This window comes from Musa acuminata, chromosome BXJ1-7, assembly GCF_036884655.1.
Source record: "Musa acuminata AAA Group cultivar baxijiao chromosome BXJ1-7, Cavendish_Baxijiao_AAA, whole genome shotgun sequence".
NCBI classification, from domain to species: domain Eukaryota; kingdom Viridiplantae; phylum Streptophyta; class Magnoliopsida; order Zingiberales; family Musaceae; genus Musa; species Musa acuminata.
This window is the reverse complement of record NC_088333.1, coordinates 40,675,567-40,699,394: the sequence shown is the minus strand read 5'-3', so window position 1 is coordinate 40,699,394 and position 23,828 is coordinate 40,675,567. Positions and strand designations below refer to the sequence as shown.

The 23,828-nt window shown below is 42.4% G+C and overlaps 3 protein-coding genes and 1 long non-coding RNA gene across 16 annotated transcripts; 3 read left to right on the top strand and 1 right to left on the bottom strand.

Moving 5' to 3' along the window:
- Nucleotides 1-194: 194 nt before the first annotated feature.
- Nucleotides 195-5,912, top strand: LOC135679408 (protein PLASTID TRANSCRIPTIONALLY ACTIVE 10-like). The gene is made up of 12 exons (XM_065193142.1): nucleotides 195-1,033; nucleotides 1,997-2,056; nucleotides 2,151-2,180; nucleotides 2,342-2,415; nucleotides 2,892-2,973; nucleotides 3,273-3,346; nucleotides 3,433-3,499; nucleotides 4,111-4,203; nucleotides 4,359-4,532; nucleotides 4,640-4,690; nucleotides 4,991-5,142; nucleotides 5,383-5,912. Exons 1-12 carry the CDS (start codon nucleotides 260-262, stop codon nucleotides 5,813-5,815), a joined length of 2,064 nt encoding a protein of 687 aa, XP_065049214.1. The 5' UTR covers nucleotides 195-259; the 3' UTR covers nucleotides 5,816-5,912.
- A 109-nt stretch (nucleotides 5,913-6,021) lies between these two features.
- On the bottom strand, nucleotides 6,022-8,494 carry LOC135679775 (regulatory protein viviparous-1-like). The gene is made up of 6 exons (XM_065193758.1): nucleotides 6,998-8,494; nucleotides 6,825-6,917; nucleotides 6,612-6,712; nucleotides 6,492-6,538; nucleotides 6,331-6,407; nucleotides 6,022-6,244 (listed from the first exon to the last, which is right to left on the bottom strand). The coding sequence occupies exons 1-6, from the start codon at nucleotides 8,492-8,494 to the stop codon at nucleotides 6,083-6,085; spliced, it is 1,977 nt and encodes a 658-aa protein (XP_065049830.1). The 3' UTR covers nucleotides 6,022-6,082.
- A 1,465-nt stretch (nucleotides 8,495-9,959) lies between these two features.
- LOC135680042 (uncharacterized) lies at nucleotides 9,960-11,889 on the top strand. Its single transcript, XR_010515398.1, has 2 exons — nucleotides 9,960-11,530; nucleotides 11,706-11,889. It is a non-coding gene; the product is annotated as an uncharacterized LOC135680042 (long non-coding RNA).
- Nucleotides 11,890-13,116: 1,227 nt separating this feature from the next.
- On the top strand, nucleotides 13,117-20,517 carry LOC103992596 (uncharacterized). Of its 13 annotated transcripts, none has more exons than XM_018828377.2 (9): nucleotides 13,117-13,922; nucleotides 14,448-14,576; nucleotides 15,177-15,268; nucleotides 15,416-16,116; nucleotides 16,895-16,965; nucleotides 17,201-17,290; nucleotides 17,361-17,445; nucleotides 17,631-17,736; nucleotides 19,169-19,658. In XM_018828377.2, the coding sequence occupies exons 1-8, from the start codon at nucleotides 13,551-13,553 to the stop codon at nucleotides 17,702-17,704; spliced, it is 1,614 nt and encodes a 537-aa protein (XP_018683922.2). In that variant the 5' UTR covers nucleotides 13,117-13,550; the 3' UTR covers nucleotides 17,705-17,736; nucleotides 19,169-19,658. The 13 variants fall into 13 exon arrangements, 7 of the variants coding, with proteins under 7 accessions (XP_018683922.2, XP_018683921.2, XP_018683914.2 ...); XM_018828376.2 differs by having other exon boundaries at nucleotides 19,166-19,658; XR_010515248.1 differs by adding an exon at nucleotides 20,252-20,517 and having other exon boundaries at nucleotides 13,144-13,922; nucleotides 17,361-17,543; nucleotides 17,631-19,540.
- Nucleotides 20,518-23,828: the final 3,311 nt, after the last annotated feature.

Below are 23,828 nucleotides of genomic sequence, written 5' to 3'. Positions count from 1 at the left end.
GCTGTGGCTTTTCGTGTGTTTGGAGATCTAAATTATATTTGAATTTAATTAAAAGTCAAAATTAAGGTCAAAATTGAATCCGGCCCGGCCAAGAAGCGGGTCCATTTAGATCAAGGAAAAAAAGCCGGGCCGTGGGTTCGGTTTAGAAATAAAGAGGGTCGGTAATCGTACCTTGTCAGTGACCACACACCTCCTTATCCGAAGCGACTCCTTTGAACCCCCGCAAAAACCCCAAACTGTAACGATCCCCGGAAGAGCGATGCACTGCTTCAAACTCCACAGCCACCATCGCCACCCACTCCTTCTCCCTCCGCCCTTCCGCCACCGCCCCCTCCATCTCCTGCGTTCCATAACCCTAGCCCCCTTCCCTTCCCCTTGTCCTCTCCCTGTATTCCCTGCCCTCCGCCTCCTCCCACCGGTCGGCTCCTCCGCCTCCCCGTACGCCGCCGACGAGGTCCCCGTAGGTGACGAAGACGAGGCATTCCTCGAGTCCTTCCGTCCCCGGGAGAAGGAGACCGAGGAGGAGGCCCGCCGCCGGAACTGGGTGGAGCGGGGCTGGGCCCCCTGGGAGGAGATCCTCACCCCGGAGGCCGACTTCGCCCGAAAGAGTCTTAATGAGGGCGAGGAGGTCCCCCTTCAGTCCCCCGAGGCCATCGAGGCCTTCCGGATGCTCACCCCTTCCTACCGCCGCAAGAAGTTGGAGGAGAGCGGCCTTTCCGAGGACGAGTACCTCGACCAGCAGTTCGCCTTCAAGGGGGAGATCCCCGACCCCCTCGAGACACTCTGGGAGGGCCCGCTTGCCGTGCGAATGGTGCCGCCGAGGGACTGGCCGCCACCGGGCTGGGAGGTCGACCAGGCGGAGCTGGAGTTCATCAGGGAGGCGCACAAGCTGCAGGCAGAGAGGGTGGATCCGGGGGAGGAGGTCAGCACCGACACCGATCGGATGTGCCTGGAGAGGTACAAGGTCTTCCTGAGGCAGTACAAGGAGTGGGTGGCGGCAAACAGGGACCGGCTTGAAGAGGAGTCTTACAAGGTAATGCGTCGGAACTTTGGCTTCCTATGATCTTATATTGGTTTGGTTTCACTGTCCCGTTTGCAAATGTTTTTAGATTGGCGGTAGTTCACTTAGAAATTACATATACATTTCTGACTTGGTATAATGGTAGCTCTGTTTTCATTTCATACATTGCTTCCTGATCATGACTTGTAATTCTTTTTCTGAGAGTTAATGGATCGCCACTGAGATTGTTAAGAGTTATCTCAGTTTGTGTTTGCGGATAACCTATGCATGACAATAGCACATATCACATTTTATGGGATAAAAGTCACCTTCATCTCTTGAAGCTATCTCTTAAAGAATGATCATGGGAATACGAACAAATCAAGAGGCAATTCCAGATTTTTTTCACCATTATTTGCTTCATAGGATGATCTTGACCAAAATTCTGAAACAGGCCTTTAATTTGCACCAAGATGCTCCAAGTCCAAAACTGAAACACCAAGCCACTTGCTGATACCTAAGAGTATTATAAGCGTATGACATGGACTTGCCAAGCATTCCCTAGTTCCAAATTTTAAAATCCATGAACGAAAAATAATCGCCGAGCAACTTAATCAAATGATTATTCCATGCACATCAGTTTACAATGTCTGTCTGCTGGCATGATAGTGATTGATGGACCAAAATTGGGAAAGATCCAGAGCTCAGGTGGCATAGAGACACCTTTTCCTGAACTGAACATAGGCCTTGCATATTTTAAAACTTTGAAGGATTTTCAGGACAATAAGTATAAGGATTTAAAATATTTAAGATATATAGTACACATCAACCTAGACTGCTTTTCTTATAAAGAACTTCCCATTGCTAATGCTTTGATGTCTTGTAGAAATTTGTACAGTACCTATATGATTCCGACAATACTTGTTATGATGTTATGATCACTTACATTCTTCTTTTATGTATGTGACAAGTCAACTTTGTTCATTTTGTTGGCAGTTTGACCAAGATTATTATCCTGGTAGGAGAAAAAGAGGCAAAGACTACAAAGATGACATGGTATATTTACAATTTTTGTTGTGCCCTATAGTGTATCTTTGAAAAAGTCTCAGTCAAGGACCGATGTTTTGATAAAAAATCATTGTTTTTGCAGCTTGAACTCCCATTTTTATACCCAGGACAGGTAGAACCCTGAACCGAGTAGCGAAAGGTTATTCATCTTATATGCTCGTGGGCTGTTGAGTTCTTGTTTCAATCAATGGACAAAAATATTGTCTTGGTCCCTTTTATCTTGATCAGTCGCTTCACTCTTTTGGTTATTTGATACATGTAAATCTTCCACAGATTTGTCGAGGTAAAGTGACAACTCTACACCTTCACCAAGGAGCCTTTGTTGACATTGGATGCGTCCATGATGGGCAAGTGTTTCTTTGTTATGAACATTTGAGATATTTTTTCAAACCTATGTTCATGCAAATTATCCGTAGCTCCTTGCAAATGGATAGGTGGACTAGTTTTGTTAGAGAGAAACTCTCTTGTTGTGGTTGTCTCTGTGTGTGTATATATAGATTTATGTGTGTGTGTAAAGACAACAAATGTCTAGGAATTAGATGCCTCAGACCATGTGTATACAAGCTAAATAATTTTCTGTCACAGTTCAGGATGTCCTGGTACAGAATTATAATGGATTCTCCCGTATTCATTTGATTATCGGTAAATATTTACTGGCAATTTTGTTCTGAACAGAGTCTGAAGTTGGGAAAATACCCATGTGGTTGACCCCAGATCATGTGTGGCAATTGTTATTATTGTTGTTCTATTATTATGTTGGTAAAGATTAGATTAGTCCATTTTTTGGTCATTGCTTGCTCACCTGTCCTTTACGATCTTTTAGGTGGGTTCCTATAAAAGGAAATGATTGGTATTGGATCCGTCATCATATTAAAGTTGGTATGCATGTCTTTGTGGAAGTTTTGGTGAGTACTTTTTTACTTTGCTTGTGCTGATACGTGTGAGAACTACTGATTGTGTGTGTGTGTGTGTGTGTGTGTGTGTGTGTTTTTCCTGCATATTCCATTTAACTTAACATGCTGAATTTAAGCATACACATATTAAATTATGCTGTGCACTTGTAACATCAATAACTATGAAAACCTGGTCCTTTGTTATATTGTTAGTATTTTATCTCCCCAGTCAGATACTCCTTTTTGCATTAATGTAGTCAATGTTTCTCATGATTTCTTCCATAAGATAATTGTTTTTCGCTCTTTTGCAGGCAAAAAGAGATCCATACCGTTTCCGTTTTCCTATTGAAATGCGCTTTGTCAATCCCAACATTGATCACCTTATGTATGTACCAGACATCATGCCCTAGGCAAGTAACTAAAACTTGTTTTTGACTAGTTTCTAACTTTTCTTTGCTTCCATATTTGCAGATTCAACAGATTTGACTATCCACCAATTTTTCACAGGGAGGAGGATACAAATCCTGAACAACTTTGGGTAAGCTTGGCCTTTACCTGTATATTTTCTTGCCAAACGCCTTCTGATTCGTATCTTTGAGAAGATGACGATATGCAAAAACAATGCATCATTCTCCTTGGTTGTCTTATTGAAATTTGAAACCAGCATTATGACCCCATTCTCTGGTGAACCTGTACATAAACTAGATGATATAAGTGGAAATATGACAATTATGTAAGTGTAAACATTTCAGAATATTATGTTTGGTTCCGTTAATAGATATCAGAGTCTGTGCAACAGTATAGTTGTTGTTCTGTTAATTAAACATTTCTCATACTTGTTGATTATCCCTTTGCTTTTCTTGTTAAGGTGCTACGCTTTAGTCATAGATTTATCTGCTTAATTTTATTATAAATCACATTAGATATTTGTTGTGCTTTGTCTTAGGCTTAGATGTCTTCATATAATCAAGCAGGAAGGAGAATCTCCTATTGCAGTGTATCTCTCATCAAAGCTTCTGTTCATATATAGATCGGCATCAGAAACATATATTTATGTTACGATATTACTTGGATCTTAGATCTGTGTAAGTCATGGTCTTCATGGGAAGATTTTTTTTTTCTCTTACTTTATCTTTGGTTTTTTCACAGCGGGAGTCTGGAAGGCCACCCATTCCTAGAAAAAGGCCTTCAATCAGAATGGAAGATCAATCACTGTTATCAGATCATCCATATGTAGACAAGGCATGTCTAGATTGACATCACTGAAAGGATTAATATTTTCTTTGGTTCTATTTCTTGTTCTTTAATTCCGAGTTTGCTGATTCCTTAGCTTAGAGCTATATATTTATTTTACCAATCTAGTTATAATCAATTTAATACTTTGGTCGAGTGTGCAGTTATGGCAGCTGCACAATGCTGAGCAAATGATTCTGGATTATGAAGAGGAAAATCCTGATAAATTTAAGACCATGACATATGAGTCAACCGTTAACGCGCATTTTGATGAAGAAAATAGTGTTGAATATACACAAGCTCACTTCAAGGGGGCTTTGCTACCAAAGACAATTTTGGTGAGTGATGACCGGTCTATGCTGATTGTGGCCGATATTGTTTAAGATTATTTTTGGATTACGTGATAAAACTGAAATATATTCTGTTTGATGTACTTTTTTGTTAGAACACAAATATCAAAGAACTTGATATGGATTCTGCTCGTGCAGAGCGTCAGGTAATTTAGTAAACCTAAGATCCATTTTTACTTTGTTATACTCGTGAATCAATATGTTCCTAGACTATGAAGGTAGACAGGGATGTTAAATTTTCTTCGTCAAAATGAAAATTACTGCCCAAGTTAAAGATCATTCATATATTCCAAAATGAATGATGAATTTTTATCTTGGTCAAAATGAATTGCTGCCCTATGTCCTCTGGCCATGACAGTTCCTCTTTTTCTTGTTATGTGCCTAGGAATATGTTTTGAATATACATGGAAGTAAAACGAAGATTCATGCTGATCTGTTGCTTGCAGCTCAACAACAAATTAAAGAAGGAAGCAGAAGATCGAGAAGAAGAGTATAAAATTCCCATGTTGAGACGGAATGTGGAGATGGATGAGTACGATTTGATGCACTGGCAACGTTCATTAGAGGAAAGAGAAGCTCTGATCAGAGATATTAGCTGGTATACTTTTAATACTTTTATCTGAAATTCCACAGAGTAGTTGCATTGAAATTGTGAGATAAATATTCATAGTTCTTCAAATGAGTTTTCGTAATCCTATGTGTTTTTTCTCTGTACCTTCCATTTTTGAAGTCCTTTATCCAGTTTGCTCCAACAGGCATTGATCTTTGTTGTTTACATTTCAAGTTCTGGCTCTGTGATACCTGCTAATCTTTTGTTCTATATGCGACTCATCGGCAGCCGAAGAGCTCTTGGCCTTCCCATAGAGGAACCTGGGAGATACGTCGACGACAAAGAGGTCTGGGGAAAGGACCGGTACGACCCGACGAGCGCAATGTACCGTTACGACTACTGGGGAGAGCCCAAGAACTCAGAGAAGAGCAAGCAGGAGAGGATGACGGAGGATCACAACCGATCCATCGTCGGGAGAGGTGCTGTCTGGTATGAGATGTCATATGAAGAAGCCATCAAGCAGCGAATGCATCGTGAAGCCCAAATGAAGGCAGCGCCCGAGCAGGTAGACGAGAAAGAAGACGAGGACGATGACGATGATGATTTAGACATCGACCCAAGAATTCTTGGAGATTCTAATTCGTCCTCTGCAGAGAACAAGCCGGTTGTAAATGGAACTGAATCACCTAGCATGTCGGATGAAGGCATGTTCGATGACTAGTAGTAATCCACAAGACATTGATTTCCTTCGATCCGTTTCTTACGTACAATGTAAAACATATTCGAGGTTTTCCAGATCGAGTCATTCTTTTTCTTCATACGTGTGTCTGTTCCATGATGATGAGATTACTACTTCTACAACTGATGTCATTCCTTAGATCTATTACTACATAACTCGAGCGTCGACCACATTAGAACGCGTTCAGGCTTACACAGTGTGATCGGGTTCACTGTTCTCCTGTCCGAGCATCTCTCTCTCTCTCTCTCTCTAGGGTGAAACATCCCCATGGATGATGCTGTTTCCTCTCATTTTATCTGCACCACCCGTCTTCTCCAAGCTGTTCCTTCTTCGATGTGCCTTCTTCTCAGCGTTCATGCCGCTCGGTGCTCCTGCCTCCGCCGGCTGTCGAACCTTCACTCCCCGAATCATCTGTCACAAAACAATGTCGGTATGAGGATGTACGTTGCAGCAGCACAGGCCTTAAGATCTGGAGAGCAAATGTGCGTATGCCTTACGTATTTGCCGCACTTGACGTCGGAGTAAATCACGATGAAGTCCCCTTCTTGCAGCCCGTTTGACCTCACAAAATCTCCTACATCCTCCTCGTATTAGTAGTGGCAGAAGAAGAAGAAGAAGAAGAAGAAGAAGAAGAAGAAGAAGACCTCCTCGTATTCACCTGTGTTTTCCAGGAGATACATCCTGCTCTTGTTGTTCGGCCAGAACCTGCAGCATTAGCAGACATGTCAGCAAAAGAGACGAGCATGCATTGCGAAGATGAAGCGAGGTTGTCACCTACCTGTAGCGCATGTTCCACACCTGGGAGGTCCCGATGTCCTCCATCGGGATGGAGATCCCGTCCCTTGCGCCCAGCTCCGGCAGGTGGGTCTCCGCTTCCTTCTGTTGATCCAAAGAAGAAGACAGGTGTTGGACTGATCATGATGACATGTAAAAGATTCATGGAAGGATGGAAGAATCGACTGCTACTCAAACCATGTCCAGGTTGGCTCACTTTGGGCAGCACGATCCGGCCGAGGCTACCCACGTCGCTCTGCTTCAGCACCTTCTGCAGCAGGAACTTCAAGTTCTTCTCGCCCTTCCATCCCTGCACCAGCATCAACACGTTCGGATCCACTTCGATCTCGAAAGTCATAGTCAGCAGCCATTAGCGAACCAAGGAAGGACCTGACGTTTCTCTGAGGTCGAAGCTGCACCGTGCGGAGACCTCCGCTGCGGTTGAGCCGCAGGAGGCGGTGTCTGCGTCTCGGCCATGTGGTTCCTTTTGTGCGACGACGAAGAGGAATTGGTCCAGAAAGCCCAGTTCCTTGCAGCACCTTCAGTGGATCCCAGATGAGGATGAGCATGCTGCAGATGGTTCTGGTTATGATGATTTCGGTGGTGATGGAGAGAAGCGAGTCGCCGCTGGCGCGCCATCCTCTTCTTCCTCGCCTCCTTCGTCGCCGAAGCCAAACCGGGTAGGTGTTGACCTTGGTGGTACATCGGATGACCGAGAAACTGGTTGGCGTACCCTCCGGAATACTGCGGCGGCACCATGGACGGCAAGGCTGAAGCTAACTGCGATGACCATGGCCCCGCATTAGGGTCGACGAAGTCCAGCGTCGGAGAGAAGGGTTGGCTGTTGACGACGACGCTACCGGTGCCGCAGCTGTGGGGGTAAGGATAAGGTGCTGTTGCACCAGGATACGCCACCTCCCCGTTGGCGATGCCGTAAGCAGCGAGTAGCGACGGATGCGTAGAGCCGGCGGCAGGATCCGTGGAGTTGGGGTTCCATGCCGCAGGGTTCTGATCGGCTGTGCTGCAGTTGCAGTTGTTGGGGAACGGCCGGGGCTGGTGATCGTCGGAAGATGTCGGCCGGTGCCGCTTCCTCTGGAGATGGCTGTTCTGCACCCAGGTCAGTATCAGCTTCAGCAGCTGCATCCGGCCATGCTTAGTTCGGCCCAGGCGGCGATCGGCGCACTCGATGGTGGCGCGCTTCAGCTTGATGCTCCGAAGGTCCTCCGCCGAGATAGAGTCCTTGTTGCTCCTCAGCCAGTCCAAGAAAACCCTCGCCAGTTCATCCGAGGAAGTGTCCTCCAACTGCTGCCGCTGCTGCACTCCTTCGCCGTGGCCCTCGGAGCTCGCTTCTTCTGCAACTTGACACGGCTGCATCGCACGATCAACGATTGCCTCACTGCCGTTATCGACAGCCGTACTGGACTCGCCGGCATGGAAAAGCGAACACGGCTCCCAGGGATCAATCGACAGATCGAGGAGGTCGATGTCACCGAGGATGTCGAGCCCGTCGGAGCTGAACTCGCTCGACTCGAGGAATTCTAACGTTGGCGGTGCGAGCATCATCATGTCGTCTACCGATGCAGCTTCCGCCGGCTGCTGCTGCACATCGGCGACCCTGCCGCCGTAAGGAACCTGTAAGAAGGACCAACAGGAGGAGGTGGAAGATGTGGAAGAACAGGGAGACAGGACTGTGTTCTTGGCATGCAAGGTGGAAGGCGATGGTGAACAGAGGCACGAGAAGTCAGGCAACGAAGGAAAGGTATCCTCGGCGAAGATGAGATCCTCTCCGTCCATATCCAACACGATCTCATCCACTCCTGGGTGATCCCCTGCAGCATCAAACCCTGCCAACATCTTCTCCTCTTCTTTGACCTCATGATCTGCCATGGTTTTATCTACCTCCTTCGGAACCCGCAGCTCCTCTCTCTGTTTTCGCTTACTCTTACGCTCCATAATAGTACTCTGAAGAGAACTTACATGCACCAGGATGAAGCGAACCGGACTTAGAAGCCGACGGCGGAGGTGGAGGAGGAGTGCACGGGCATGGGCCCGGAGATAGATTTGTAGTGACAGTAACGGCAATTGCTGCCTTCTCCGAGGAGGCAGAAAACAGTAGTCATAGAAAGGAAAGCGACCCTTCCTCCCACTCTCGTCTCCCTTCTCATACTACTCCTTACGCAGAAGTGACGAAGAGGACCATAACATCGCTTTCGCTTGTTTGTTCCTGTCACTTCCACCTCTGCTTGCCCCTTTAAAAAGGAGAGGAGAAGATAACCGAGAACTAAATGCTTTGCTCACATGAGAGTGGTATGGTAGAGAAGAGAGCCGAAGCTCCGAATTGTGCGCCCACACAACGTCGGCCAGGCGTTGGGAGCTCAGTGGCACCGAGCCGCGGTGCGTCAGCCGGCCACCTCTCTCTCCCGGTGGTTGCATGCGACCACCCGAAGCAACTGCCGACGTGTGTGATCGAGGCGGCGCTCGATATTACGTGTCAACCCACTCGATGTAAGATGGAGATCCGGTCTCCTATCATCTGACACGTGTTCCTGTCGCCGGCAGCAACGGCAGTACTCGTCTTCGTAGCCTTCCGTCTCCATTGGCCGAGCCAAACGGCGGGTCCGAATCCGTCGCGTCTACGTGTCTATGCATCGTGACGTCGGCACATCCCCTCTTAGCCCTTGTACGCCCTTCTGGATGCTTCCGCTTTCTATGTGATGACGGAGCCGAAGGGTTGCGGGTCGGATCCGAGTCAAGAACTCATTTCTTGGCGGATCCAATGTAACCCGGCCCGACCCAGTTTTGTATTGAAAACTCAGCTCAAGAGTGAACGCTTTGACCCAAATCGATCCGCTAATTACATGAGTCGGACCCAAGTAAATAATCTTAACCCGTTCGCTCGTGCCCTTCGTTTGAAGTCGTCTCACTTCAACCGTCCCACTTAATAGCACGAGCAAAGCACATGATATATATATATATATATATAGGTCAGAACACGAGTGCGCATCTCAAAGCGTGATGGACGTCTCCTCTTCCATTCACCGTACCGCTGTGTTCACCGTCTTCTCCTTCAATGGAAGTCTGCTGAGCTGCAGATTCATGAAGAGAACATGTTCTCCTTGGATCTGTGCTACACATCATTAGCAGCAACACAAACTGTTGGAGAGGTTGATCTCCTTGGGTGTGTTCTACGCATCATCTCATACGGCTTCAGGGCCCGATCTAGTTGCGTGTCAGCCGATCTATACAGCTTAGTCCTAACACCCTCACCCTGATATATCATTCATGTAGCTGAGCAAACTATTTGGGAAGGTTCGTTCATCTGCGGCAGATGTGCAAGCTTTTGAAGCTTCAGCTGACATGGTTCGTTCATCACTGCTTGTCTGTTGTTCTTGGCAGCTGCTGAGTTTGTCCGGGGACAACTCCTGACCTTCGATACGAGACATATATATCGTTCTCTCCCATTCTGATCCCTTCTGATTCAAGTCGCTCGGTGAACAGCAGCATCTCTACAACATGCATGACAGGTTTTACTGATGAGGGATTTGACTCTTTTCCTTGGAAACACCAAAGATGACTCTCGCAAGCAGACCGATGTTCTTTGCGGATCATCGGCGTCGCCGTCACGGGCAGCCAAATCTAAATCCATCCACATCCCAATTCCCGATAATCTTCACAGACAGATAGGTAGATAGATAGATGATCCCAAATTCCATGGGAACCAAACAAATCCTTCTCCGTGAGCAGTTAACGACGCACCGGGAGCCACGAGATGCTGTTCCTCCTCCTTTGTCGCCCGTGACATGAACCGGTCAACTAACGCAGGAGTAGTTGGGTGTTCCCCATCATCGTTAGAGGGAGGGAGATGTTGATCGTTCGAGCTTGGACATGAGACCAACCCAAAAGCGACGGACATGAGACACGCATTAGGTTGATATGTTATTGATCCGATGACTGTATGGTATTGACATCCATGTGAACTGCTACTCTTCTTCTGTTCGATGTCTATTTATCTTTATATTATGTGTAGAACATGATTCCATGTAGTCGAAGAATCTTCAAGCTCTTGTCAAATATGAGCAAAATAATTGTTCTGATCATCCCCCCCATCGGCCACAAGGCCCCATGTCGATTAGGTTCCGCGGTTGTCAAACCCATGTGGCTTTGCTTCACACGCAATTACACCTCCTCCTTAAACTAGATAGAGTTTTATGCTTTGTCCCAAAGCCTCCTCCTCGTATCTCTAATCTCTTTCTCGTCTCCCTTAATCCCTTCCTCTTCTCTTCCTAATCCTCTTCGACCTGTACTTGTTGTTGTTGTTGTTGTTGCTACTTCTCTATTACTCGCATCTATTGGTTCATGGGGTGTAGAGGTTTCTTGTGAGTAGGAAGAACAGCAACCCATACCACAAATCACCTTGGATTTCCTGTCCTTTTTATCCTCTCTTCCTATATATATTCCGCCATGGACAGCAAGAACTCCGCCTGCGGCAACCCTAACCCTAATCCAACCCTTGGCCCTTCCAAGCTCATGCTGGCCTTCCGCTTCCTGAGAGCCCTCTCCCTCGTGCACCGAACGACGCCCGCCTCCTCTCGCACCTGTCGAGGCCGTAGAATAGAGCGCGCCGCCTATGCTTCCATGGCCTACTCGGCCGGCACCGGTCGTGGTTGGAGCCGGGCTGTGCTTCGCAGGCTCCACCACCGGGCTCGACGCCGAGCTGTTGCTCCAAGAAGACTGAGCACCACCGCCGGAAACCGGGCGGAAGCCCTCCGACAGCTGGTGCCGGGAGGAGCAGGCATGGACTACTGCACCTTGCTCGAGGAGACTGCGGACTACATAAAGTGCCTTACCATGCAGGTAGAGCTCATGCAAGGCATCGTGGATTCTTCCTCTTCTTACGGTCCATGATCTGAGGAGAAAGAACAGGTTAAGACTTCATATATCCTACGATATCTCAACATATAGAGAAGAGTGACTTTGTGAGACATATATATGTACATAACTATTATGAAGTTGCTGATATGAATTCAGACTCTCTCTCTCTCTCTCTCTCTCTCTTTTCCATATCTTCATCTTTGATGCATGGTTTAGTGTTGCACAGATTACAAATGGAGGAGAGGGAATCAATCTTTTTAGAGTTTTGAAGCCTGCTTTTTAGCTTTGTGGGACTGCAGCTTGTGACTTGAGAGTGGTGCTGTCAATCCTCACTAGCTAGATTCTAATTCCTTGGGTTGTTGGATAGCCTGGTTTTGTATATTTATGTTGATATCACCTTCCTTTTTCTAGATTGCATGAGTTGATGGTTTGGTGCTTCATTATCTTTTGCACATAGAAATTACGGGACATCTCTTTTCATATTCCTTTCCCATCGTTGCTACATCTTTCGGTGGATTCTCAAATTACTAGGACAGCACTGAAGCATATGGAAGTCGAGGTAATTGGTGGAATATTTATAGCCTGTAAAGCACACTTGTCTAACCTTTATTTCTTTGCTCTAAACCATGGGTTAACTTTAATTCTTCGACTAATTGCTTTTAAACTTGTAAGTAAGGTCTTAAAACACTAAACTAAGCTGCCAAATGATTTGCAAGAATGAAGGCATCAATTTGCCGAGCTATTTATTTGCCTTTTTCAAACTTCAATACTCAAATCAAGAAAAGAAGACTAATAAAGGGATAATTATAGTTACTTCTTTTATTAATAAAAAAAGACTTTTTTTTAATCCAAAAACTATGATTCCATTTAATTGTTTAAATTTGTTTTTCTTGTTGTGTTGTGCCTTTTTAATTTTAGAGCATTAATTAGGTCTCAAAGAATACTTAATTGATTTTGTGTATAAAAAATAAGTTTCTAATTAATTTTTAAATGAAATTAATAATGATCTTTTACTGATAACTATTAATCTTAAATCATTCAAAACTTTATATTGATATTACTTTTATTCAAAAGTTATATTTTATATTTATACACACACACACACATATATATATATATATATATATATATATATATATATATATATATATATATATATATATATATATATATATCCTTTCTTTTCCTATGTATATTTTTATGACAAATTATGAATCTTTAAAATTTTTGTTGAATGTCTTTATTGGGATATCCGAGTTGATTAGTGTAATATTATACAAGTAAAAGATTTCAGATTCGAGATGACGTGTGAATGTCATATACACCATTTGATGTAATAATTTTTTTAGAATTTTTTAAAACAAATTATATGAAATAATTTTATGATAAAAATTTAAACATTTTCTAAAACGTTAATCCTAATTTAGTATTAAATATTAGAATATATAAATAAATATTAAAAAATCATAATTTCCTTATTATTTCAAATTCACATATTCCATATCAAAGCCTTGCTCCCGAGAAACCAAAGAAGAGGAAAGAAGCAAAGAGATCAAAGGGAGTAGAATGCTTGGGGTTGGGGTGGGTCCCGCTGCGTTGCACCAATGGAAGCCCGTCACGTCGGCCTCTTTTTTCGCGGTGCCTGGCTTATATAGCAGGTGGGGTTGCCTCGACTTCACGTCCACAGGAACACATGGAGTATTATGGTTTGGCGGATAAGGGATCGAATGTCGCACGCCCGCCACGAAACCGGGGCACTACGAACGCCAGCTCGCTCGTTCTCATGAAGCCACTCATCGTCGTCCAGCGCCGCCCAGCGCATGCTTAGCTATCATTGCAAGCTCTCTGCTCGGCCCCACTCGTCTCCCGGAGGAGGATCTCTCGATTCCCTCCCACCTTGGCTTCCCTTCTTTCCTCCCCCCCCACCGTCTTTACCGTCTCGGAAAGAGACCGCCATCACACCGCCTTATTCCTTACAGACTCTTCTTTGCCTCCTCCATAAAGCGGACGCTTGTTCCTCCGTCTCCTTCGCTGCAGAAGGAGCACGACCCGGAGGAGGGTTTTCGGAGCGATGGATCCGATCCGCTGCCCGGAGAATTCCTTCGCCTACGACTCCACGCTGTGCGCGTGCAACCCCGGGTACTACAGGGACCGGAGCGGCGGCTGCAGGTTGTTCGAGGCGGGAGACGGCGACTGGACGGTGGGGACCAGGGCGGGACCGGCCGGGCGGCCCTTCCTCGTCACGGTGCTGCCGCTGGAGTCGCTGGAGCGGATGGTGCGGTCTGAGAACGCGCTGCTGAGGGCGGTGCTGGTGGTGACGCTTGTCTGGCTGGCCTTCTGCGTCGCGGTCCGGCTCGGGAGAATCGACGGCGGGCGGACCGTGTGGTTTCGGATCAGGTGGTCGGTTGCTCAGCTGGACTTGTTCGCCACCAACCATGACCGGGTTCGTTTCCCTGCTTCCTTCTCCTCCTTCCCTGCCAACCTTTTGTTTTACTGTGAGAGACCGGGCAGGGTATAGGATTGACTACGCACAGACTACAAGGATCCGTCCCACCTGTCTTAATCATAAGGAACAGTTGAGCGGTAATCTGTTGGTTCGAAGACAGGAAATCCTCGAATATCTTCTTTAAGATTCCAATTCTCTGGTGATTATTGTACGAAAGAAGGGCACGTGGATGGTGAGGTTGTGGTGCACCGCTGGATCAGGCTGTCGCTCCCGCATCAAAGCGGTCGTGTTGGTCCTCTGCTTATATCCTTTGACTTGACTTTGGATCTCCAATGCCACATCGATTTTGACTTAAACCCTCACGTCCCGTCAATAAATCGTAACGATTTATTCTAACGCTGTAGGATGGTAACGCCGTTACTCTGTTGTAACTTTTTCGTTATAACGGTTTCGTTACAGTTCACATCTTCCGTTTGAGATGGGGGAAGCGATGGTTAGTTCGCTCTTTGCTTCCTCTTCCAGGAAGGGATCGGAGGCTCCGCCTCATCCTCGTCGTCGTGCCACGCGCGATCCGGGCTATCATTCGACTCCGTCGAGTATGGACTTGCTCCGGCGCGCGGTGGTGGATCTGCGTCGGCCCACACGGCGCGGGTCGGTAGGAGTCCGTTCCTTCGCCCTTCTTACTTTTTGTTCTCTCGAACGATTTCTTGAAATTTATCCATTTTTCTTCCCTATATTCAAAACTTAAAATGATTGTATTCGTGAAATTCGAATGGATAAATGAGGTTTTATCCGTAATTAGGTTTTGCAGATCAAAGAAAAATTGAATCTTGGGGGCGTCAGTGAAGCTTGACCTATCATAGACTGGAGGAATCCCTTGTAATGTACAATAGTTGAATGCAAGATCCGTTGTGCTCTATACACAGCCCATTCGTTCACGTATCATGGATCATAATGTGCCTATAGGGCGACTAAATGCCCACCATCTTCAGTCATTGAAAGGGATGTCAATTCCAGTAATGTACTCTCGCCATGCGATAACTCTACTAAGTTCGTAAGCATACATTGCATATTTGTACTAGTTTGTTATAGCTTCTGCTCTCCATTCTAGAAAATATCGAACTTTAGTGTGTTCACCATTCTACATTTTTGACATGCATGGTAGTTAAATCTGGACATTTTCTTGGAAAACAGGAACACTTCAGTAGTTCGGAGGAGTGACTTCAACTAATATATCTTTTTTGCTTGTAGGATGATAACAAGGTTGTGAGAAAGAGAAAATCCGAGCTGGGTGGGACATTGTCTGTAGTGAGCTGGATTTTGTTCATCGGTCTTTTATCTGCGTGAGTGATTAACAGGATCTACGCTCTGATTGTCGTTCATGTGCTTTCTTTATCTCCCCTAGGAAAAAAAAATATAGTTTCTCTTTTTCAGAAGAAAAAGAGAAGGGAAAAGAAGAGAACATGGTTACTCACATTGTATCATTGCAGGTTGCTTTATCAACTTATCACAAGAAGAAGCATTGAGGTTCACAGAGTCAGAACAAGCAATGCTACGGATCTGAAATCATTCATCAGTTTTGAATTTAATATAACTACAGTTTCTAGCATGAGTTGTTCACATATGCGAGGCCTCGATAAATTGGTGATTGGGACTCCAGGTTTTATCGACTGCAAAGTTTTCCCTTTATCAAATTATGCAAACTATTCTTGTTACAACACAACCTGGGGACCCACTGTATCGCTAAAATGCAACAATTGTCAGATTCCAACTGGTGACCACTATATTTCATGGCAGTTTGTTGACCTTCCTGATGATCCTGCAGCTGCTGTTGGTTTTCAGTTCAATCTTTCAGCCAAAGCCCATAATGATAACGGACATGTGAGCTATGTCAGTGGCACACTAAATTCAGGGAGCTATTTGCACAATAGGGCAGTAACTTTTCGAGGGCCAGACCTCAATATCATGAAGATTCATTTGTTCCCTCAGAAATTTGACTATCTAAAAGATAATCTGTGGTTGATTCAGCCTTTGGTTCATGATTTTCTTCCTGGTTCATTTTTTTATGAGATCGACAAGCTTCGAGCCTCTCTTCGAAGTTCCAAAGATGGACTAGTAAATACTACATTATGCATCAGCTATCTCTCCGATTACATTGTGGAGATTGACAAAGAAAACATATTAGGGATTGGTAAGAAATGCTGCTTTTACTAGCCCTCCATTGTAATTGTACTCTGCTTGCTACATGGTCCACTTAAAGGCTACAGTGTTGGGCTCTACTTTTCAGTTGGTTACTACAAAATTTACAATAGCACTTTATGGTTTACATTTTATGTTATTCTCTATAAGCCTGTTTGATTTACAGCAATGCTGTCATAAGACAAAAGGTTAGCCATTTTCTGGCCAAATGACTTGGGAAAACTGTGGATCAAGTGAAGAATAAACTTTGGTCTAACTTCCATATTGGAGTTATAAGAATTTTATAAGGAAAATGGAACATTGTGCCAATGTTTTGCTCAAAACTTATGCCAGTTAGCTTTTACCATGCCAATTAACAAACTACAGAGCTACCTGCCATCAGCGATCTTTTTTTTTAGCTCCTTTCATAGGAAAGCCTCGTTTATTTTATCTTGTTCTTCCAGAAGCAAGTTAGAATTCAGGTCGGATTCAACAAGTTTTAGGTTCATTGATCAGATTGGTTAGTAAGAGTTTACACATATGTACTCATGATGTGCCATGAGATGCTCACATTTTTATTGGGCCTGTTTGGGTTCCTTTTGCTGTTTGGGTTCAACAACTAGATGATGTTGGGCCTGTTTGGGTTCCTTTTGCTGGTTAGTACATGCTACCAAATGCATTATTTTGGATGTTTAATTTGTGTCTGAACCCCAAGTTTATTGAGTATTATGAGATGCTCACATTTTTATTTTTGAAAGCAAATATAACTTGTTAATTTCTGATGAATGCAGTGGCTTTTCTTTCGGATGTTGGTGGCCTTTATACCATTACCCTTGCAATTTCTTTGTATTTTTTACGTCAGGTAAGACTTTGTTGTACTTACTATTTGATATTTAACATTTGTTTTATGGAAGTTTAACTGAAGTTTTTTTCCTCTAATGACACCTTGGAGGAGCATATTTTTCTTTATCTTTTTGTAACAAAAGGTTCTTATGTTAGACTGGCAACATTCTTTATAAATAATTAGCATAAGAACCATTCACCTACGCAATTTCACGTAACCATCCTTGGTGAAGTAATTGACTGTGATATCATAGTGTGAATCCAGAATCAAGAAGCTGCAGATGGATGATACTGAGATGCGGGATATTAGAAGACGCAGGCGTGCTCAGCAGCACTGGGATAAGGTAGTTAGCCATCCTAACTGACAATTTTTTTCTCATAGACTAATTCCCTTACTAAATTTAATTTTTATAGTTGAGGATATATGTCAGGTACACATGGGGACATAGTAACTTGAATATGAGAAGCAGAACAAAGCCAGTTAGAAATTCCATCATAGGTATGTTATCTGGAATTGGATCTCTCCATATAAGGAAGCAAATATGTAGGATGGATTCTACATGTCCACAGAAGACATATAAAAGCTCTAATCAGATGGTATATATAATTTTTTTCATATATGTTAGCTGCAGTTTTTGACTAAGAGCTTCATGAAACTACTGAGTTTTTTTTTTTTTTGCGCAGAATGTTTTTCCAGAGTCTATCCTGATCGGAAGCACAAGTCAAGATTAGCAGGCAGTTTAAGAAATTTTGTTTAAACATTTCCATGTTCAACTGATGAGCCTGTTAAGTATGAATTTCATTATGTTGATGTGGAAGTTGATCTTTGACTTCTTTAAAGCATTCTTGAGTAGTTAGACTCTGTTCCAAGTGTCTTTCAGATTGTTTGTTTATTTTGAGGTCTTTAAGCATTCTTTAGTTTGAGGTTTTTATCTTTGTTTGTTGCAGCCTTTAAGGCAGGTCAAACTAAAACCATACAAATCCAGTAGCATGACGAATTGCATGTTTTGTTTTGTGGTTTCTATCAAAAGACCTAGACTAACAATCATTAATTACATCGGAGGATGCCTTGAAAAGTCTTGTTTAATATGATATCCTGTTGTTTCTGGTTGATACTGTTGATGGTAATACATTCATGAAAGATGTTACCTTATTGCCTGGTAGTTTAGTTTCATCACCTTTGACTTGCAATTACGTTATTAGTTTTTCTTAGGTGTAAAGTCTCTTCTTGTCGTGTTGTTTGCATAGGACCCTAAAGTATAGTCTCACATCAGAAGTTGATAATGATTTGAATTGGCTTGTAAGAGCTCGATGGACATACTACTATTAACCTGGATTTAGACATTTTGAGTTAGTGATTCATGCCTATCAAGTTAGTAGATTAGTTATCTTATCGAACCAGATCATGACAGGCTGACTATGAGAGTCCAGTGTCTGGCTTTTGCCCGTTGCTTTCCAGGTGATCAACTCAAGCTTTTAGAGGTGCTTTTGGTGCCTTGTGATTCGACTCAGTTTCTCTTCAGGTGAACTCCAAGTTAGAGATGGTTTATGGACTTGATTGTGTTGTCAGTGTTGATGTCATTGGTTGTGAGGTTGTGAAGAGTGATCAGCCTGCCATTGCTTCTCTAACAATCACTTAGGGCCCCTTGGGTTCATCTCTGGAAGACTTAGCCAGATGGATTGGTTCAAGTTGTGTGGAAGCTTAATCCTCCTTAGTGATCTGGATATAGGAATTGAGGTTTTGGTGGGGTGTGTTCATTAGAGTTAGCAATCTGATCCGGTCCCTTGTCCTTGGACCTACAAAAGATAGAATCTTGACCATATATTGCTGACTTGCTATCCTGATCATTGTGGCTGTCAACAGGCAGGACATGTGGTTTCAGTTGTTGGTTATATTTCTAATCTTGTGGTCCTTGACCCAAATGCAATATTTTTGGGTAACCTAAGCCTGTAATGAATCATGATAGGTCCAAGACAACAAACTTATCATATCCATGGAAACTTTGAATGAAGTGCTTAATATGATTATCATGACCTCATTTTTATGATTTTTGTTGCTTAAAAAAATATGCTTAGAATGATTCTTGAGCAATACCTGCTACTTGTAGTGATTCACTAGCTGCTAAATAACGTCAGTATGTATTCTTTTGGAATTTAAATTAATGCATATAGTGACTGGTAGTTACTATGTACTGTAATCCATTTCTTTCATACTGCAGCAGCCATTGGCATGTTGTGGCAGTCAATGTCTTCATCAGAGTGATAGTCTCAAATTTGTTGTTCGCCTAAGAAGCACAGCACTCTTACATCATCGAATTATGGTGTCATTGCTCAACGAAAGCCTCAAAGAGAGAAAAGAAAAAAATTATGGTGGGGCTGTCTAGTTGACATGAACATATATTACTGTTTTGTTCTGATGAGAATATTCCCTCATTCTTTGAAGATCAAAAGACTAGTGTGTTGTCATCTGGAGAATAATAAAGAATTCTGATCTCAAGATACTCATGCCACGTAGTCAAACATTTTGCTTAGTTGGCTAACTACTTCGATGGTGGATCTTGAGGCATCTTGTGTGATGACAACTTGCTCAGTTGGTGAGTCACCTAAATTTCTGTATTTATCGTGCCAGGAAACTGTTTAAATTACTCTAACTTGTTGTATTTGTCAAGTTGCAGTTTGAATGTGTATAAATTACTTTTTGTTTCATGGCCATCATTAAATTGTATATTGGACAAATTGAAAGCTATTAAGCTGGTCAACATTCTCCCTTTTTGCCATAAAGGTGCATACTAAATGTACAGAATACCATGTCTATGCTGACCAAACTTGCCAAGAGAGAATTGAAAAGAGAGAGAACCTCCATTATTGCCCTTGCTGTGAATGTTTGTTTTATGAGGCTGGATCAACTTGAACTCATAACTTGTCTTATAGGTATATGCTGTGTAATATTTGATGAACAAAAAGACACTAACTTGATCTTAATTAGTCTAATCTATCTTTCGTTTATGGATTTTTTTTCACTTGCGACCCCAGCAGAAAATATACAATTAGAGGTTTGATGTCAATTTTTTACATGCAATTCAGTTGTTTAAGAATGCATTTTACTGCTGTCATGACACTACTCCAAAGGTTTCTTATCAGTATATATTTCTCCTAGGTATAAATAATGCCATTTCTAATGATAATCTTCAAGAAAGGATGTCCATTTACATATATTTGTGAGTTGAAGTTATATGTAAATAATGATATCCCTTGGTCTCCATTTCTCATAGTTACAAAGGTTTTTTTTTTTTTTAATTTTAAAGGCAACCGATGAAGGCAGGATTTGATCCCAAGGATCCGGTAAGATCTTTACCAGGTAAGCAAAATTGTTTTAAGTTTCATTTGTGTTTTATTTATGTATATGCTCCTAATATGAGGGCTTTGGATTATTGTTTATGGATTTTGCTGGCTCACATTAGATTAATAGCCTTTTGTTTCCAGCTATGATAGATACTGACATTCTTATTCAAATAAAAATTCATATGAAAAAATTGTGAATTATAAACAAGAAAAAAAAAACATTTCTTCACATCTTGAGTTAAATGTTGTGTGTATGGATCCTTTCTTGGCCATTGCTTGAACTCATTTCTTATATATATATGCATGTGCCTGGTTTATGCTCAGCACATGCGCATGCACATGCACATGCACATGCTCCAACTTAGTTATGAATTATATATTATGTAGAATGAGCATTCACGAGGGACCTTACACGCTGATATATATATATATATATATATATTATATGTATGTATGTATGTATGTACGTACGTACGTACACATATAGTTGAGAGGCTTTGCTCTCAACCCACGATGCTTTCACCTAAGAGGGGAGTAATCACCCTTTCCATATATTGATACAGCTACCGAAACGGATGAAATATCAATGTCTATTCAATGACCCTAGTCTCTCATCCATGGGACAACCCTAAGTCACTTACTCGTTTTTATCAAGATATTCTTAAATTTTACTTAGCAAATATAAATGTTAATAAGTATGATACAAGTAATCACTTCGCTCTTGCCCCAATTGATCCAACAAACGGTGCCACTAGCTTAACCATAGTCTCCAGCTCCATTGCCACTATCACCTACCGAGATTCCCTAACTTGATGTAGTGCCGGCATCCCAGAGACTTATTAAAACCATTGGTCGAGGGGGCACTTCAGTCTCAAACCATAGAATTCAATGGATCGCATCACTCTTAATCTACCCCATCTAAATCCAAGGCCCAATCAGCGAACTCAACAAAGGATTCCCTATTGGTCCAACTATGATAGATAAACCAATGTTTGGAGGAGGTGTGACGAGAGCTCTACCAGTCAAAAGGGGAAGTGCTAGTTAACCCTATCTCGAATCAATCATCATTAACCCAAAAAATCCAATGGAGCATATTACAACTTTTGTCTCCCATCCTTGAAGGCGTTCGACAAAAATACTGATAAGATGGAACACAATATAACTTTTCACACCCAAATGTCTCTATATGACACCTTAGATATCTTAATGTGTCGCACCTTCCCAACCACGCTAAGAGATTCAACATGAGAATAGTACGCTCGTTTGAAGCCACTTTTTATCTGCTCTTTCACTTAGCTAACGAGAGAGTTTGAGCTACAATTCCTCAAGAATGTACACCCTCGGTCTTCAATGACAACACTCCTTAAACTCTAGCAAGGAGAGGAGGAGACCTTCACAAACTTCATCGTTCAGTTCACAAATGAGATCCAAGGTGTAATAGATGCATATCCATCACTCATAATATTGACTGGCCTCTATGATAGGGCTGAGGCCCTCTCATCTCTTTTGAATATTGATAGAGAGATCATCGATAATTATACCCGAGGTACTCAAAAAGGCCAATTAATATATTACTGCTAAGGTAATAGTCTCGAGCAAGCGTGAAGACTCATGTAAGAGGTTGAAGCAAGAGTGGGCATAGCCAGCCCTGACGTCGATGTCACCTTAATAGAGGAAAAAGAAACAACCCTAACTACCTTTCTCGAGTTCTAAGTTGACCCCCTTAAATATGACTATAACTGAAGTTTTCTTATAGATAAAAGAGAAGTACTCATAAGAGACCCTCACACCCCATTAATGAAAAGAGAAAGAACTGGCTCCTCCTTTATTCGAGGCCGACAAGCACACCTCACCTATATGGACATTGTTCATGCATGACTTCGCCACTTCGGAAGGGGGTGACACCAAACTCGTCTTGAAAGGCTTGAATAGACTAGTGTACGAGCAAGCTTGTCAGTTTAGGTTCAAAATTTCTACAATGAAGACAAGTATGAGGCACTTCTCTAAGGGATTCGACTCACCCAAGAGCTTAGGATCTAATAATGTTCGACAACTCGTAATTGATTGTGAACCAAGTGAAAGGAAACTACGAAGTTCGAGATATAACCAATGCAAAGTACCTTATCAACTTAAGGTGTTGCAAGTTCTCCGTGAAGAGAACACAAGCAACGTGCTTGCCACATTAGCATCAACCCGGGATGTGAAGGGTAGTTGGCTGCAAATCGAGATGCTGCCAGCCTAAACCATAAATATGCATGAGGTGGTGCCTAGTCAGTTGCTTGTCGAGAATAATAAGTGTTTTCTCTTGATGCCTAGAGATCAGGTGTCTCCGACCCTCGTCAACATCCACTCGATACATGTAATAGGAGAATCAATCAGAGAAGAATAAGCTTAACATGTTGGATAACCCATATGAGACACTTTAGGTCTCTTTTATGATAGCTCTTGAAGTATGCCTTAAGGGGGATAAATGATAGGGGCGAATATTAAGACTGATCATTCGTTACATGTCCGCATGTGTGATAGTTGTGTCAACCACATAGACAAAATTTGCCTCCTCTTTGTCTGCCCACATGGACATGAGTCCAAAACAGATAATTGTGGGCTGCCTCCTCCTTTATTGCTAAGATGGACAAAAGGATAAATATATACTATTAAGGTTTAATGACGAAGGGTTGCCTATCCATAGAATATTTCACTTTCAACCAAGTATAAATACTCACTTTTAGCAAAGTTGGCAAGGAGATTATTTTTTTACTACTCACCTTCCTTAGGTTATTAACTTGGGCATAAGAGGGGTCGAATCGAGAAACCTCTTTTGACCTCGATTTTTGAATAGGTGGAATATTGGGAGTTTGACATTTTTACCTCGGATATACCTTAAACAACCATATGAGTCAAAATCACACTAGGCTGACTAAGATGTCAATGATATCTTTCCATAATAATAATAAAGAAATATATAAATAATAAATAATAAAGATAATAATGGTCTCAAAATAAAAAATGAATGATAGTCAAGATTGTTATACTCTAGTTAACTTCGTGAGCTAATATTAGCATTAATTTATAAGGATTTGATAGGTATACTCTTATTAACTAAATGGAGTTGAAAGGAATGCTATAACGTACAATCATCATTCATCTATTCGTATATCTCATATGTACCAAATTAGGGTTCGATTCATGTTATAGATTAATTTAAAGATTTATAGAGTTAGAGAAAAATAAATGAATAAAAAAACATAATAATAGTTATGAACTGATCTCATGAACGTTCTCTTAGTTTCTTCTCAAACTTTTTATGTAATACTATAAAAATATTAAGATTGACTTATAAGAGTTTAATGAGAGTACATATTAATTTCATCTTAAGCATTTTGATAAGTGGTTTGGGCGAAACAAAGTTGATATCTCTGTTATCCCATCAAGTCAGGTCATGATAATTAGTATCAGAACCGGCCTAGTATCGGAGTATGGTGAGGGACTGAGTAAGAAAGAGTTATCCGTCGATAAAGTTAGAGGATTTGACATAGAGCC

Coding starts and splice junctions, on each gene's coding strand:
- LOC135679775 (XM_065193758.1), bottom strand. CDS start 8,494: ATGGCAGATCATGAGGTCAAAGAAGAGGAGAAGATGTTGGCAGGGTTT. Junction 6,918..6,997: donor CGACCTCAGAGAAACGTCAG/GTCCTTCCTTGG, acceptor ATGCTGGTGCAG/GGATGGAAGGGCGAGAAGAA. Junction 6,713..6,824: donor GCCGGATCGTGCTGCCCAAA/GTGAGCCAACCT, acceptor TTGGATCAACAG/AAGGAAGCGGAGACCCACCT.
- LOC103992596 (XM_018828369.2), top strand. CDS start 13,551: ATGGATCCGATCCGCTGCCCGGAGAATTCCTTCGCCTACGACTCCACG. Junction 15,269..15,415: donor TTCATCGGTCTTTTATCTGC/GTGAGTGATTAA, acceptor GTATCATTGCAG/GTTGCTTTATCAACTTATCA. Junction 17,544..17,630: donor ATAAAAGCTCTAATCAGATG/GTATATATAATT, acceptor TTTTTTGCGCAG/AATGTTTTTCCAGAGTCTAT.
- LOC135679408 (XM_065193142.1), top strand. CDS start 260: ATGCACTGCTTCAAACTCCACAGCCACCATCGCCACCCACTCCTTCTC. Junction 4,204..4,358: donor ATCATCCATATGTAGACAAG/GCATGTCTAGAT, acceptor TCGAGTGTGCAG/TTATGGCAGCTGCACAATGC. Junction 4,533..4,639: donor TGCTACCAAAGACAATTTTG/GTGAGTGATGAC, acceptor CTTTTTTGTTAG/AACACAAATATCAAAGAACT.